The sequence below is a fragment of the Glycine soja genome, chromosome 6 (assembly GCF_004193775.1).
Source record: "Glycine soja cultivar W05 chromosome 6, ASM419377v2, whole genome shotgun sequence".
In the NCBI taxonomy this organism is placed as follows: Eukaryota; Viridiplantae; Streptophyta; class Magnoliopsida; order Fabales; family Fabaceae; genus Glycine; species Glycine soja.
In genome coordinates, this window is record NC_041007.1 from 44,475,050 (window position 1) to 44,492,522 (window position 17,473).

General features: G+C 34.8%; 3 protein-coding genes and 1 pseudogene across 3 annotated transcripts; 2 read left to right on the forward strand and 2 right to left on the reverse strand.

Moving 5' to 3' along the window:
• The first annotated feature begins 8,204 nt into the window (after positions 1-8,204).
• Positions 8,205-8,747, forward strand: LOC114417129 (auxin-induced protein X10A). Its single transcript, XM_028382232.1, has one exon. It carries the CDS (start codon positions 8,315-8,317, stop codon positions 8,591-8,593), a length of 279 nt encoding a protein of 92 aa, XP_028238033.1. The 5' UTR covers positions 8,205-8,314; the 3' UTR covers positions 8,594-8,747.
• Positions 8,748-11,088: 2,341 nt separating this feature from the next.
• On the forward strand, positions 11,089-11,835 carry LOC114417130 (auxin-induced protein 6B). The gene has a single exon (XM_028382233.1). The coding sequence runs from the start codon at positions 11,377-11,379 to the stop codon at positions 11,647-11,649; it is 273 nt and encodes a 90-aa protein (XP_028238034.1). The 5' UTR covers positions 11,089-11,376; the 3' UTR covers positions 11,650-11,835.
• Positions 11,836-12,754: 919 nt separating this feature from the next.
• LOC114417128 (auxin-induced protein 10A5) lies at positions 12,755-13,317 on the reverse strand. Its single transcript, XM_028382231.1, has one exon. The coding sequence runs from the start codon at positions 13,201-13,203 to the stop codon at positions 12,922-12,924; it is 282 nt and encodes a 93-aa protein (XP_028238032.1). The 5' UTR covers positions 13,204-13,317; the 3' UTR covers positions 12,755-12,921.
• A 1,444-nt stretch (positions 13,318-14,761) lies between these two features.
• On the reverse strand, positions 14,762-15,983 carry LOC114417131 (annotated as a pseudogene).
• Positions 15,984-17,473: the final 1,490 nt, after the last annotated feature.

The following is a 17,473-nucleotide window of genomic DNA, read 5'->3' on the forward strand; positions in this document are numbered from 1 at the left end:
TAGATTTCATAAACTTCCTCATCAGATGATAAAGATGTACCTTTTGACTTGTTGGAAGAGGCAAAGCTGTGTTGCTACATTTGGACCTAATATTAGAATTTATGAAATTAAGAAGGTGAAATGAAATATGGAGATGAATAAATTAACAAAAATATATAATGACTTTATTTGTTAAAGTTAACGTATTTTAATCAAAGACAAAGGCGACATTACAGGTTTGTTATTACATTAGCTAAAATTTCATTTTTGATGATCTACAGTGTTTATACTCACCTTTATTATCATTCAAGTCAATCTCGCCATGGGATAAAAAGTATAGGGATCGATCATACTGTAGATCACCTTATGCATCAAGAAGCCGCAACAGAAGTAGGTGTTATAGCTTAAGCAATAGTAACAGTAGGAGCTTGAGCCAAAGTCCAGGCTACTCTAGGTGATTAACTTGATAACCATGGTGGTGGATGCGCTGGAAAATGGTTTAGTTTTCATATATGTATTTTGTTAGAACAAAAACAAAAAGAAAGGAGAAGGAGCATGGATACTAAGTTACATACAACATGATCAAACATGGTCTAATGTTATGATAGCATTAATACTAATTATAAATAAAGTGACTGCTTCACACTTTCGAGCATGGTCGTGAAATTTAAGCACCAGGTTAGCAACCCAATTTCGAGCATTCTCACCATTGGGAATTTCCGTATCATGTCTGAGCTGAGAGAGATACCCTTTGCATTGTAGTCTTTTCCTTTCCCGCAGAAACCCAGAGTTGTCTCGATAAAACTACGATTCCGGTTTCGTTAACCATTGGATTGTTGTGAAATTTTGATATGTTGTTTGCGATCCAAGTCCACACACCTCCACTGTTGGGATTTGCAAAGAATTGTCTGTGGAGGGAGAAATATGCATCGCACGAAGCATTACAAAATGGAGGCTTCAATCCCTTCTCTTTCTCTCTAACGTTTGGGAACTCTATCAGAGCAATCAGAGGAAAAATTGAGGAATCTCAGAAAATTGCTAGAGATGCCGCTATCACTGTCGGAAGACACGTGCTCCCGCTTAGAGGTAAGGGATGAGTTATTCACAATTGGGAGTTAGTGAGAACATGTGTAGGGATCCTTAGAGGATTAAATTAGGGTTTTATTTTGGGATATTTTTTAAATTTCAATTTTTCCTTTATGATTATAAATAAAATATTGATGTTTTGATGAGAATTGCTTGATAAATTGTGCTCTTGATATTTGTATATTTTGACCTATGATTTTGATATAATTGTGTAGTATTATTTGAGGGGTTTTCGTCCCCAGGTTGTGATAGTCTTTTGTATAAATTGTTATATTGAGGATATGAAATGATGATTCAAATTGTGAGTATGTGGTGAATTGAACATGTGATGAATGATAGAATACATGTATATTGAGATATGTATTATGTTGTTGATCCCATATGGTTGGAGCATTCTTGCAAAACATTGTGACCCTGACTGGTCTCCCTATGATATTACCTAGTGAGAGTGACTTGACTTGGTAGTGTGTGGTTTGTCTTGTCATGTACTTCTAGGCGCCCGACGAGGTTTTTCATTGACATGGTACCACATTGCATATAGGATTGAGTCTTAGTGTATCTGCTGCATAACGCTTGTGTATTGTTCTATATTGATTGATTTGATGATATTGTGTTTTGACTATTGAGTATGCGAATGTTGTGAAAACGAATGAGACGTGTGGTGAAATAACGTGAGTTATGCTCAAGTAAATGGTATTTTGTTATACGATATTTATACATATATGTTGTTTTATTTTTCTCTATTAGTTAGGAATGTGATAACTCACTCCCTGTGTGTTGTTTGTGTTTGGATCCTGTGATTATCTTGAACCTTGTGTTCGGGGGAGCAGATGGCTAGGTGAAGTGATTTAAGGAACCTTGTGCTGAAGGACGTCGGGACACAATGCTCTGATGGGATGTGACATTAGGATATAGGTTCTATATTAATTGTATGAAGCTTAGACGGCCTTGTTTGAACTGAGATGACTTTATTATTTATTTGGACAAGTTTGAATATGATGTAGAAGAAAGTGAATGTGAGCCTTTTACCCCTTTGAAAGGCTTGTATTTAAAAATGTTTTAAAAATACTTTTAATTAGTATTTGAATTTTTATTCCTTTATTAGTATATATGTGAGGGGTAGAGGGTGTCACAGTTTTCATATATGTATTTTGTTAGAACAAAAACAAAAAGAAAAGAGAAGGAGCATGGATACTAAGTTGCATACAACATGATCAAACAAGGTCTAATGTTATGATAGCATTAATACTAATTATAAACAAAGTGACTGCGACACACTTTCGTTACATACTAATCAATTATAGTACATGCTTCAGTCCAAAGTAAATTATAGACAAGGTTACGAAATAATCATAAATTCACCTTTGACATAGCATATATTCCTAAAGTTACAAAATAATCATAAATTCACGTTTGACATAGAATAGTGGAAGACCAATAGGCCAAAGTTGTGAGATTTCATAAACATCCTCATTAGATGAGTTTCTGAGATTTCATAAACTTCCTCGTCAGATGATAAAGATGTACCTTTTGACTTGGTGGAAGAGGCAAAGTTGTGTTGCTACATTTGGACCTATTATTAGAATTTATGAAATTAAAAAGGTGAAATGAAATATGGAGATAAATAAATTAACAAAAATATATAATGACTTTATTTGTTAAAATTAACGTATTTTAATCCAAGACAAAGGCGACATTACAGGTTTGTTATTACATTAGCTAAAATCTCATTTTTGATAATCTAGAGTGTTTATACTCACCTTTATTATCATTCAAGTCAATCTCGCCATGGGATAGAAAGTATAGGGATCGATCATACTTTAGATCACCTTATGCATCAAGAAACCACAACAGAAGTAGGACTTATAGCATAAGCACGAGTTGTAGCATAAGCAAGAGTTATAGTAGGAGCTTGAGCCAAAGTCTAGGTCACTCTAGGTGATTAACTTGATAACCATGATGGTGGATGCGCTGGAAAATGCTTTAATTTTCATATATGTATTTTGTTAGAACAAAAACAAAAAGAAAAGAGAAGGAGCATGGATACTAAGTTGCATAAAACATGATCAAACATGGTCTAATGTTATGATAGCATTAAGACTAATTATAAACAAAGTGACTGCTACACACTTTTGTTACATACTAATCAATTATAGTACACGCTTGAGTCCAACGTAAATTATAGACAAGGTTACAAAATAATCATAAATTCACTTTTAACATAGCATATATTGCTAAAGTTACAAAATAATCATCAATTCACGTTTGACATAGAGTAGTGGAAGACCAATTAATAGGCCAAACCAACAGCTGAATATCAGCCACTCATGAAGTATCATATCCCAAAATATTAAAATTAAATCATATTAGCAAGCACACCCATGATATTGTATATTCATTTAAAAGTAACATTTATGCAAGTTGTGTCATGCTAATCATGGTTAGGTTGTCATGGTAAAATATAATATAATGCACATTACCTTGCTATGAAAATAGGAGATAAAAAAATTGACACTCAACTACTCAGTATAGTTGAATAATTTATTTGTATTGCTCAATGGAAGAATAATTTAGAGCTGTATTAACGAAAATATGAAGATAAATAAATTAACAAAAATATATAATGACTTTATTTGTTAAAATTAGCGTATTTTAAGTTTATGGGTGATACATGTCCAAATGTTGATCTGATGGCTTTGAGTTATACATCTAATTCTTATGCTTATTTTTCTCCAGGACCATGTTCTCTTGCTGTCAACCAAGGACTAACAATATATTTTAAAATGTCTACATGTATCCCTAAAGTGAGGCAATGTGATTATTTAAACAAAGAAACATTCCGAAGACACAAATTCATCAACCTTATTAATTAAGCCTAACAAAAGTTCAAATTCACTTAAAATTATATAGAACACTAATAGTTCAACTTTCACACAAGTGTGTGTGTGTGTGTGCATGTGTCTGTGCATTTGGTTCTTGACTCATAAAATGTCAATATTATAGAAGGGGAAAGAAATCAAACACTTATGTCTATTAGATTTGAATTTAAATTCCAATGACTAATTTGAATTTGAATTTCAATTTAATACAAAAAACAATTTGCATATGAAGAAATAAAAATTGTTTAAATACCATCATTTGGATGCACCTCTCTGCTAATCTCCTTCTTCTTTCCAAGTTATATTATGCTTTTGTGGTGTCTACCCTCTTTTCATATTTTTGCATCTATCTTTTGAATATTTTTTAGCAGAATTATTTTTTACAACAGGAAAATCTGCGCATCAGAAAAATAAATAAATCGCCCAAGTGAAAAAAAAAATCAGCAAAACTCAGTATCAAAAGTCTTGCCTGTTTGTAGGTCCAAAACTTTGAAGTATACGATTATGGAGATACTCTCACTATACAATGCAGTATGCGATTGGGGGAGTGTCCTGCGATACGATCTTTCATGTGAAGATGCTTGCAACTCCCCAAATTCGTTTGACTGAGTTTTCATCGAGTGTCGCACTATTCAGAGGGTCTGACCGAGGTTTCATGGAGTGTCGTGCGATTTGGGGTTTAATGCAAAGAGGCTCGCACAACCCCAAATTCATCTGATTGAGGTTTCGTCGGTTGCCATATGTGATTCGAGGTCCTGCAATTCGGTCTTTGATATGAATATGGTTCACGAAATACTACAGCTATAACATCATCATCATAATCGCGAACGTAGAATCTCTAATATTGACGAAAATCGAAAGAAAGCTAAACGCGAATGAGTGAAGCGATCAAATCTCAAATAGTTCTTATGCGCCAAAGATCTGGAAGCGGATGAAGTTGTATGTGAAAAACCTTGAGATGAAGAGCAGGTACGTAGAAGGGAATGCAGAAGACCGGGGCATTTGGAGACGAGTATCACTCAATTAAAATGTTTTGTATAGGATTTTGGAATATTGTAAGTATCACTCAATAGAAGAAAGCTCTTCTTCTTCCACATCATCATTTTCGCTGACGTGGCATATGAAATAGCTCCGCTTTTATATATTATAAACAGATAGTTTAATTTAACATTTTTTTTATTATGATCAATTTTTAATATTTTTAATTATAAGTATATACCAGCATTAATTTAATAATTAGTTACATTATGGTAACGTGTATTTTGTGTCTATTTATGATCCATATATGTCTAATAAAATATATTCTTGTAACTTAGTAAGAATTAATTTTTCATTTCTATTTTCACAGGAGTTTATAAAAATAACCATATAAAAACTTAAAACTTCGTTGTATTTTTCTTTTAGTTTTAACATTCAAATATGATCTTTTAAGTCTAAGTTATAGTTATAATTTCTCACGATAAAAAAGAGTTATCATTTGATATGTGAGTGTGAGTGAGTTGTTTTGTGGACATGTTTGTCTCTGTCAAACATGATAAATTGACACTAGAAGTCAAATTTTACGCTGATATCTATACCACATACTGAAATACAATTTTAACAAATACTTTTCTAAACTTAACTATAAAAAGAAAATTGTGATTATGACAGACGTAAATATAAATAAATATAATTACTTTAGTCTATTTAATAATACAATTCTTAAAAAAACTTCATTTAATAGCGATTTTATTTTTAATAACTCATTTTTATTTATGATATCAAATTTCAATAATGAAGGACATTTTAGAAAGAATAAAAAGCATTTGAATTGAGATTAATAAAATTAAATAATGTTAACTAACTTTTTATTAATTAGTATGAAATTAGTTCGGAGTGAGTATAACCATTGAATCATTTAGTATGTTTTTTTTTTTTACCAATTCTAGGAAAATATATTAAATGCAAGAAATTGATACACAGTGTGAATTGATTCTGTCCATCTATCAATAGATAACATCCACCCACATGTTTGGTGAGAACATTTCTTATTTTAAGTAGTAATCACATTGAAAGTTAGTAAACAGTCACATAACCCCTCAAAACATCGTGTGTTCATGCTTTGATCACGACACTTTAAATTTGATATGACGCTTTAAAGTGCAAGGCCAAGAGGTGATGTTTGGATTAGGGTGGGAATGAAGAGATAAGAGAAAATTGTGTATTCTTCACACGGAATTCATGTCTTTTACACTCTACTTGAATTTTACAATTATCTTCTATTTTCCTCCTCTAAATCAAACACATCCAAAGTATCTTAGAAGTGTAAACAAGACCGTTAAACGACTTGTAAAAAAATGATCATTTTGAATTGAGATTATCTCTGGTAATTCAGAGATAATTTCTTACTAGCTATTCGCTCCATGCTTGAAACCCTAGGTTCTTATCAAAGAATGACAATATTTGTGGTGAATCCTCTTCAACCTATCAATCCTTTTGGAATTGTGGTTTTGTTCTTCCATTCTCCTCTTAATACAATTTTTTTCTTTTCAATTTCTTGAATATCATCTATCCTAAACGAGAACATGTATGCACATGCCTCTTTCAAGTAGTCATGTCATCACTAAATAACTTTTAATCATAATCATCAATACGGTGTGATTATATGACCAAGATTTGTAGCTCCCATATTCTTAAAGTATTGACCGATAGATTATTATATTGATTGACCATTGCAACTACTAAATCTACTGATTCCTTAACCGATATACCAACACTTTAATTTCATTCGAAATTCTATCATGCTTTAATGAAAATGAAAATCGTTATAGGTGTTATATCAATGAGCTGAGTTGAGATGGTACTTCAATTTATACAGCTCACAGTTTAAAATATACCATATATATACATGCCTCATGTGGCACTATTATTTGATATATAATTGATACATCTCAATAAAAAGGTGTACGATTGGGGTCTTGAATTTTAATATTATGTGTTATTATAGAAAGTAAAAATCATTTAATCCCAACCCGAATTATCAAATTCATGTTCCAAGCTCTTAGTTCCTACCAAAATACTATTATAGCTTTTCCTTGCTGTGAAGCATGTGGGCTGTTATATATATAACAGTCATGATTATTTTTTTTCAGCATGAGAAACCTCTTAATAGTGCCTATATATCGTTGTAATAGCTAGCAGAAGGAAGTGAACATTAATGTAACTGATAAAAAGAAATGCATAGAAATTGGATTTGTTGTCATTACTCAAAAATTGGTAATCTTTACAAGTTGAGAAGATGCCTATAGTGTAAAATGTCTACTAATCTATGTGAGTCTCCCACAGTGAGATTTGTGGTCTCAATTCAAGTGAGAAGTTATATGTTGGAAAACATCTTCACTGCAAGGAATTGTGAGGCCACCCAAGGGATGATCATATCCAAACTCTTCCTCAGCTTGATACAAAAGATCTTGGAATGAAGGCTGATTCAAGTATGATACGGGAACCACAAACCGCTTTTGTTTCTCCCCAACATACACTGCAAGATAGCCCTTTGGAACTTGTACAGATTTTGAAGCTGCTTGGCTAGCCGTGAACGATGCCCGTCGAACAGCAGGTAAACGGAAACCCATTCTATTTTGCTTGATTGAAGGAAGAAGAACAATCTCTAATTTGAAAAGAATGATCCAAAATGTCGAAGCTTGAGGAATGCAATGGCTTGTGTTATTTGTGTTGACTGAAGACCAAGAATTGTGTATATATATAGTTTGTAAGATTCTGTGGAAACCCAATTCCCAGAGAAAGTGACTGTCAATGGATGGAGGGCATACGCATGAGATATCACAAGGTGTTGTCTTCGGTCCAACTATGAAGGATAAGTTGTGAAGACTTGCGTAACCCCACCTTATCATACATTAATTGGCCAGCATAAAGCCTCCACATGTAACCAAATGAGACGTGCCTCAGTGAAACGTAACGTCTATTCAAGCATTATTTGGTATTCCATATTTTTGTAAACATGCTCTGGGCATGTTCTGGAAGGTAATTTCTGGCTGATGAATTATAAGGCAGCGGATAGCGAGAGGTCATATATCATTTTAATTATTTCTGATGCCTGACATCTATTTTATTTCACGCGAGAAAGTCCTCCAAGGCAGTCCATATGCCCTTGTCTCCCTGTCTGTCCCATCCAATCAGTCTTGTCTTATAGTCCTCCCACCTCAGTGATTCATGCAGCCAATGATTCCTCTCCAATTATTTCTTCTATATATGTTCATGGATGCAAGCATTTAGGACAACAGAAGTGATTCACATCCTAAAGCATTTGAAGTTCAAAAACTTGCATCTTATTCACAATATTCTCTTCCCAAGTCTCAACTCATACAACAACAATGGGTTTTCGCTTACCTGGCATCAGGAAGACATCAATTGCTGCAAACCAAGCATCTTCCAAATCTGTGGAGGTGCCAAAGGGCTACCTTGTAGTCTATGTTGGAGACAAAATGAGGCGGTTTCTTATCCCCGTATCATACTTGAACCAACCATCCTTTCAAGATTTGTTGAATCAAGCTGAGGAAGAATTCGGGTATGACCATCCAATGGGCGGTCTCACAATACCATGCAAGGAGGATGAGTTCCTAACCGTCACCTCTCACTTGAATGACCTGTAAATCATGCTAATGGATACACGGATAGATTAGATGAGGCAAATTTGTACAGAAGAGGCATTTTCTTTTATTGTTAGGGATTTCTATTTTCTACTGAAGTTGAAACCTGTTTCCTTAATGAGAATTAATGCAGCACAGGACACGTATTGTTTAATCACTTTTTGCCTTTGCCAAATCTTGATATGGTTTAACAGATAACACACAGTATCATTGTCAAATTTAAGTTATTGATATGTATCAGCATGATCAGACTATCGGCTTATAAATATTAGGCATTAATTGCCGTAATTCTGTTGGAGATACAGGGCAACCTTGATAAGGTTGTTAATTACTAAACTGACCTATTGTATTTCAATATTTGTCCATGACCTGAACAAGAAATGCACAACACTTTTTTGTCCTGAAACAGTTTTCGCCACTTGTTGCCACATTCTTCTATAACATGTGCTTCTTTTAGTTCCCTCTTTAAGCACCACAATGTAATTATATATCTTCGGTTGAATTATTACTCCCTCCCACTCTATCATCACTGCAAAATCATTATCGTTGTCCAAAGGTTCATCAACTCTTTCATTTTCCTAAACAAGCAGCCATGGAGTTGTTACTACTATGGTATTGCCATGGAATTATTACTACGTACCATGGTATTGCCCCAAATATCACAGAAATAACAGAACAGATCGCCAACTTTTGGTGGACATAAAGTAAGAACTCCGATCCACACAGTTTCGAACTATTCTTCTTGCACGGTATGGTCATATATAATTTCATTTTATCTGGTAGACCGAAGTTATGTAAAAAGCATTGGTTCCTCCACTTCTCCCTATATAGGGTTAGTGAAAATGGGCCATACCGTTCGTGAATATCATACAAGAGAAAGTTTTTGTCACCAGAGTCGGCCATGTCTATTCAAGGAAGAAAATAAACCTCGGTGTTACGTCCAATTGTATTTTGCACCTGCTTCGGCAGGGAAGGTACCTCGTGTGCTTCGGACCTTGCAGCTCAAAATTTTAATTTGATAAAAATAATTATTATTAGAATACATTTTAACTTTTTCTGCCAAATTATTTTAACTATCCTTGGTCCGAGGGAAAATACTTCTGCTATACCCTTCCTGGAAATCATTTTTGTACCATTACTGATTTGAAATTTATCAACTTCTAACAGAATATTGATACCTGGCTCATACAGAGAGAAGGGAAGATTGAAACAAATAAACATAAAGTATAGAGATCGAAGCTGCTTGAGTTGCTCAATTCATTGCAATTAATCAATAGAATAACATATTATGTTTGTATTTCCTCTCTCTTGAGAAAGGGGGATCTGTACACTTAGAGAACACGCCTATTATACAAAATGTCTCCTCTAATCTACGTCAGTCTCCTATACTGTGACATTTCTGCTCAATTCAAGCAAGAAGTTATACATTGGAAGACATCTTCACTGCAAGGAATTGTGAGGCCACCCATGGGATGATCATATCCAAACTCTTCCTCAGCTTGACTCAACAAGTCCTGGAATGAAGGTTGGTTCAAGTATGATACGGGAATCACAAACCGCTTCAATTTCTCTCCGACATAGACTGCAAGATAGCCTTTTGGTGCGTCCGCCGCTTTTGATGCCTTTCTGATGCCAGGTAAACGAAATCCCATTGTTGTATTGATCTGAGAAGAGAATGGTTGAAGAGAAGTGTTGAGAATTTTGAATTTCAAACACTTTATGATGTGAATGATTTGTGTTGGTCCTCAATGCTTGCGGCCATGAATATTTATATAGACATAAGGATATGCATGGAACCATTAGTTGGGCACTTAAATTATTGGTGATGCAGGGACATCAGATAGGAGTCATGGGACCAAATGAGAGACATGGCATATGGGGTGTTGTCTTAGAGGACTTTCTTAAGAATCAACGTAACAAGTGATTGTAGATAACATGAGTCCCACCTTCATTTGATCTTGTTGACAGAAGCTTATTCAGCGTGGTGGGGGCCAGAAATTTCATTTATGCAAATTTCATGCAGTACTGCTACTTAGAATTTGACGTACAGCAAAACAATGTGGTTCAGGATGCCTGGTGATACGATCATGCACTCAGTGTTAGTTGTCATCTTATCTACACTGTTTCAGAGCTATCAATTCCGATAGGACAGCTCCATATGCCCTTGTTTTTTCCAAAACTTGTTTTGACGTGTGTAACACCACCTTATCAAACAATGGCCAACATAAAGCCTCCACTTGTAACCAAATGAGACGTGCCTAAGTGTATCCTCACATTTTTTAGTGCATTATTCGGTATTCCATACTTTTGCAGGCATGCTTTGGACATGTTTTCTTCATGTTATGCTGGAGTACAACTGGAAGGTATTTTCTGACTGATGAATTATAAGGCAACACAGATAGATAGCAAGAGATCATAGACCATTATATTTCTGAGGTTTGACATCATACATCTGTTTTATTTCAAGTGGATTCACACCAGAAAATTAGATAGGATTATCTTAGCTACTATAACATGCAACGTTAATTCTTGATAAAGTCCTCCAAGGCAACACCATATGCCCCTGTCTCCTGTCGGTCCCATCACTTATCTCATTGCCTTCCCCCCACAATAATTCATGTAGCCAACTGTTTGTTACAAATTCTTTCATCTATATATATTCATGGTTGCAAGGTTTTAGCACAACCAAAATCATTGACATCCTAAAGCATTCGTAGTTCAAAAATTCCATCTTCAATTTACAAGTCTTTTTGGACACTCTGTCCCTAATTTCAACACATACAACAATGGGTTTTCGTTTGCCTGGTATCAGAAAGGCATCATTTTCTGCAAACCAAGCATCTTCAAAAGCCGTGGATGTGGAAAAGGGCTACCTTGCAGTCTATGTCGGAGAGAAAATGAGGCGGTTTGTGATCCCCGTATCTTACTTGAACAAACCCTCATTCCAGGACTTGTTAAGTCAGGCTGAGGAAGAGTTTGGATATCATCATCCCAACGGTGGCCTCACAATTCCTTGCAGTGAAGATGTCTTCCAACATATAACTTCTTTCTTGAATTAATAAATGTCAATTTTTTTTGGAGGCTGCATAGATTAGCGAAGACATTTTGTACAATAGGCGTCTTCTCAACTTGTAAAGATCTCCCTTTTCGAGAAAGAGGGAAAAGAAAGATTATAGAATGACAAAAGTCAGTATTTCATTATTTTTTTTGGTGTAATGACAATGAATTCAACTACTCAAAGCAACTCCTCTGTGTTTTCTGTTATTTTTTTACAATGTTCACTTCACCCTGTATGATCAAGGTTGGTTTCTGTAAAAAAAAAAAAAATACTTTAATTTGTTCCGATAAATTTTACAACGGAAATATAACACATGATTCCTAGCAAGGGTAGAGCAAAAATAATTTTACCTAGGACCATATATGAGAAAGATAAATTAATTTGGGAAAAGTCAAAATATATTTCATTAAAATTTTGGTGCCAAGGCAGGTGTAAAATAACAATGGGCTTAACATCGAGGGTTGCAATTATGACGGACAAACAATAATATCATAATTATAGCATCCCAAAATACTTTATGCAGCTTGACTTTGAAATCGGTGATCCAAATTCTCAATTTAAATTTAACAAACAGAAATAAGTTGGAAAGGGAAAAATTATTGGCCATGCATAATAGACTGCTGTTTACTATTCATTAAAATTGAATGGATTAGAGTTCCTATTTTGGGGCAATATCACAGTACTGACAATCCATGCTTTCCTGCCCAAGTAACAACTAATAATCAATCTTGTTTAGGAAAATAGAAGAATGAATGACCCTTGGAAAATGATAATGCTTTTGGGGTGATGATAGAACGGAAGGGAGTACTAAATTAACTCAAGATACACAATTACTTTGTGTTGCTTAAACCAGGAACTGAATGAGCCACATATTAAATAGAAAATAAAGCAACAGGCTAGCGGCAAAAACTGTTTCAGGAAAACTAATGCGTTGTGCGTTCCTTGTTCAGATCACGGACATATATTGAAAAATAAGCAAGGGAAGCATTAATTAACAGCCCTTATCCAGGTTGGTCAATATCTCCAACATGATTACTGTGCTTAATTCCCAATATTAATTAGCTGATAGCCTATTGCTGACATATATCAAGTTAAATATGATAATGTTACGGTTCAATATATAATTGAGATTTGGAAAAAGAAAAAAGTGCTTAAAGAATGTCTTTTGTTGCATTCTCATTCAGGCAACAGGTTTTAAATTCTGTACAAAAAAGAAAATGCCATCTGTACAAATTTGCCTCATCTAATCTATCTCAATCTCCGTTAGCATGAATTACAGCTCATTCAAGTGAGCGGTAACGTTTAGGAACTCCTCTTCCTTGCATGGTATTGTTAGACCACCCATTGGATGATCGTATCCGAATTCTTCTTCTGCTTGACTGAGTAATTCTTGAAATGAAGGTTCGTTCAAGTATGATACTGGAATTGTGAACCGTCTCATCTTATCTCCAACATAGACTGCAGCATAGCCTTTTGGTACGTCCACCCTCTTGGAGGCTGCTTGGGTTGTATAAAACGAAGTCCGCCTAACAATACCTGCTATGCGAAAACCCATTATTTTCTGTTGCTCCACACAACAAGTATTATACTGATATCAAAGAAGTCGTATGCGGAAGAAATTTTTGAGTTCTGATACTTCAGGAATGGGATGACTTGTGTTGCTTGGAAACCCTAGAAATTGTGTATATATAATGTCTAGGACCTCTGCAATCCAATTGCACAGTGGGCCATGATGGGGTCTACTGAGGGAGAAAGGATCACATGGTATTGTCTCAGAGGTCTCTTTCAAGGAATAGGAAGTTCAATAGGAGTGCATACGTACCTCACCTTCTGAGTTAGTGGCCACCAAATTACCCACCTGACAACCTAATGTTTGTTCAGGCATCGTGGTATGGCTAATCCAATGGTGGATATGCTTAAGACATCTCACATGCTTCTTCAAATGATTGTAAGCTGACAATTATTTTGATAAATATATCTACCATGTGACCGATAGCAACCAGTAAACCTTAAGCCGACCAGATTGACAGCTCTGAATAAGTTTTTGGAAGTAAGAAGAAAACCAATACTGAATACATGATCATAAAGTACTATGAACCACATTTTTTATGTACGAAATATTCTCACCGACAGCAGCCTACAATTTATTTCCACACATTAAGTTTATTGTCTCTGCCCCCTTTAATTAGTAATTGTCAACATGATCCACTTTGATTTTTTTTTCTTCGTATGTGGTTTCTAAAATGTTGGGAAATCTGTTAGCCTTCACTCGATAAGCAGGGATAGTATTATCTTAATTCTTGAGAAAGTCCTCAAGACAACACCATATGCCCTTGTCTCTAAGTTGGTCCCATTTATCTTATCTCATAGCTCTCCTTCACCAATAATTCATACAGCCGATGTTTTCTTACATATGCTTTTCTATATATATATTCATGGCAGCAAGCATTTAGCACCAACACAAATCATTCACATCCCAAAGCATTCAAAATTCTCAACACTTTTCTTAAGAAATTCTCTTCTCAAATCAATACAACAATGGGTTTTCGTTTACCTGGTATCAGAAAGGCATCAAATGCGGTGGATGCGCCAAAAGGCTATCTTGCAGTCTATGTCGGGGAGAAAATGAAGCGGTTTGTGATTCCCGTATCATACATGAACCAACCTTCATTCCAGGACTTGTTGACTCAAGCTGAGGAAGAGTTTGGATATGATCATCCCATGGGTGGCCTCACAATTCCTTGCAGTGAAGAGGTCTTCCAACGTATAACATGTTGCTTGAATTGACAATAAATCTCACACTGTAGGAGACTAACATAGATTAGTGAAGACATTTGGTACAATAGGCGTCTTCTCACCTTGTAAAAATCTCCGTTTCTTGAGCAGGAAGGGGGAAGGACCATTAGAATGACAGATTCATATTTCATGGAGCATGTCTCTGTGTGTTTAAGCAACACGCTGTATCATTGTAGTGACTACCAATACATATTTTTATAGAGAATTGGTTTCTCACTCAGGATCTCTGCCTTTCTACTTTTCTCTTCTTTCTGTTTAGGATTTTACACCTTTAATTAGCTTGTATTTTATAACTCATCAGTCATAACCATGACTCATTTTTCATTGCAAAGTAATTGATTGATAAATGATAACAAGTACAGTGTACAATGTTGTGTTCACGCAGGAGATACAGTGGTATACGCGACCTATATCAGGAATCAATGCTTAAAAAGATACGTATAATTGTATCTAGATTTAAGATTATGCACTAGGGTAAGATGCTTGCACAGCTATGCCACACAGTGCTTCCTCAGAATCCACACCCCTTTGCATCCTAATGTAACCTTCTTCACCCCACTCGGTTCCCCGCGAGTTCTTAACCAACCAATATTCAGTCCCATCATCACTAACACCATACCCCACGGCAGTGACACCGTGATCCAACTCAGTTCCACAGGAACCAGTGAAGACACCACTCTTGTAAAACTGAAAGTCAGAGCCACTGGCATCGATAGCTACGGAAACTGGGTTATTGGCCACAGCTTTTTGAAGTATGTGCCTTCTCATTGTTGGCAGGGACATCATCATACCCAGTAATTAATAGTAGCAGCATTCTTGTCTGCTTCATTTGCATTGCACTTTCCATCAACACCCTTATATAGGGGTAATTGGCTTCAGTGTTGAGTCCATGATTTTGGATGATGAATTTGAAAGCATCATCCGTAAGACCACCCTCACAACCTTGGTCCACACCCTTTGTGTCACAATCAACAAGTTCTGGTTCTCATGACAATAAGATCAATTTTCCAGCTCACAGCGCATGAATTCCTTCAGTTGCTGCAACAGCGGAAAGCGCCCAAAAACATCCTACAATACAAGGTAAATTAGTGGTTAGATGACCATTCAAGTTAATTTGATTTGTGAAACAAATTATCAAGAACTTACCACATTGACCTTGGTCCTTGACGGTGTAACTGCTCCCTTCTGCCTACAATCCACTGTGGATGGTGTTGCAGTCACGTTTTCAAACTTAAAAGTAGTTATGCTTATGATTGAGGAGCACATATGCCCCTTGAATCTATTTCTGGGTGCAAATTGATTAATGCCTCACTTGTAAGGTTTATCGGCGGCATTGTTGCAGGCTTCAATGTAATTTACATTTCCTTAAAAACTTTCCGGAGGATCCTTATACACCTTGCTGTAACGAGTCATCCGTTGCTCATGCCTCTCATACATGGATGCATCTTGGAGAGTGCGACATGTGACTTGAAAAGCCAAGAATGCCATGCAGAGAAGCATTGCAAATGCAATATGGTAGAAATGATTTTTGGCAACCATGCTAGCGTAGTGTGTGTGACAATTAAGGAACAATTATATTACTTGAAGTTTTTGAGTGAAATGTGAGAAAGATGTGTTGTGCCGGTACCCAAGATTATTTGTGGTTTTTATATATAGTAAAAGTTAACGTTGAATGGTAAATTCATCTTCTTGTTTTTCAACTCAAATCTGAAAGATCCTTACTCTAAATGTTGCAATGAGAAATTTTTGAATGTGACTCTTGTACTGAATGCATATGCAGGTGTAGTTACTACGGACAAATTATTTGTCACGCATAACGTAGAGGCACTCATTGGCATACAGTATCATAGTAGTTTTCAAAACCATGCCATGTGTGTATTTGAAATCTTGGAATTATAAAAATTCAAGTTTCAATTTTTTTGTTTCCTATGCGTGCATATATTGCTAAAACATAACTGAATAAAAAATGTTGCATTCTTCTGGCGTCCCAAAACTAAGTTTCAACACGACAATAAATGGAACTTGTTATTGTTCGTTGTTCTAGTATTTTTCTTGTGTAGCAAAGAAAACGGACTTTTAAGCGGATAACTATTCAAATAATAATTATATCTATTACAACCTTACTCGGAATAAGTTACAACTAGACATAGATCCGTGCGATGCACAGGTTTGTAAATAATTTAAAAAATATTTAAATAAATAATTTGATTGATAAATAAAAATTAAAAATATAATTATTAATGATATTTTATATCATTGACAGTTAAATGAGTTAAAAAAAATTATCTATAAATTATGATAATTTGATTTATCCATATATTTATAAGGAAATATTTTAAAATTGGAGTATGACCACTCAACTAAAATTGAGTAACGTGAAGGTAAAAGTAAGTGTTATGCATAAATATTATAAGAGTAATATAAGAATAAAGTTAAATGGACATAATAAAGCACATAATGTTAAAACACATAATGTGAAATATATATAATGAAAGGAAAATAGTCAATCATAATCTTAAAACACATAAATATTATGCTAATAAAACTCCCAAAATTGTTTGTTTAAATAAACTTTTGTATTTATTTTCTTTTACTAGCGACCTGTTGTTGAATTTTGTTTTCTTTGTTATGCTTCTTTTTAAACTTTGAGATTGAATAAATTTCATTTGATTATGAAGATGCATCTTTTGATTTCTTGCATGCTTGTAGCTTGGAGCTTTTGCTGATGACATATTTTTTTTCCACATTTTTCTTTAATGAACTTTCTTCTTCTTTTGATGATGAAGATGTATCTTTTGACTTGGATAGTTTTAGCTTTGGTCTTTGAGTTGTGCCATTTCTTTATTTGCCTTTTTTCTTAAATGAGTTTGTGAGATTTCATAAACTTCCTCATCAGATGATAAAGATGTACATTTTGACTTGTTGGAAGAGGCCAGTTGTGTTGCTACATTTGGACCTAATATTAGAATTTATGAAATTAGAAGGTGAAATGAAATATGGAGATGAATAAATAAAAAATATATAATGAC

Excerpts from the sequence above, each read along its gene's own strand:
- LOC114417129 (XM_028382232.1), top strand. The coding sequence starts at position 8,315 with ATGGGTTTTCGCTTACCTGGCATCAGGAAGACATCAATTGCTGCAAAC.
- LOC114417130 (XM_028382233.1), top strand. The coding sequence starts at position 11,377 with ATGGGTTTTCGTTTGCCTGGTATCAGAAAGGCATCATTTTCTGCAAAC.
- LOC114417128 (XM_028382231.1), bottom strand. The coding sequence starts at position 13,203 with ATGGGTTTTCGCATAGCAGGTATTGTTAGGCGGACTTCGTTTTATACA.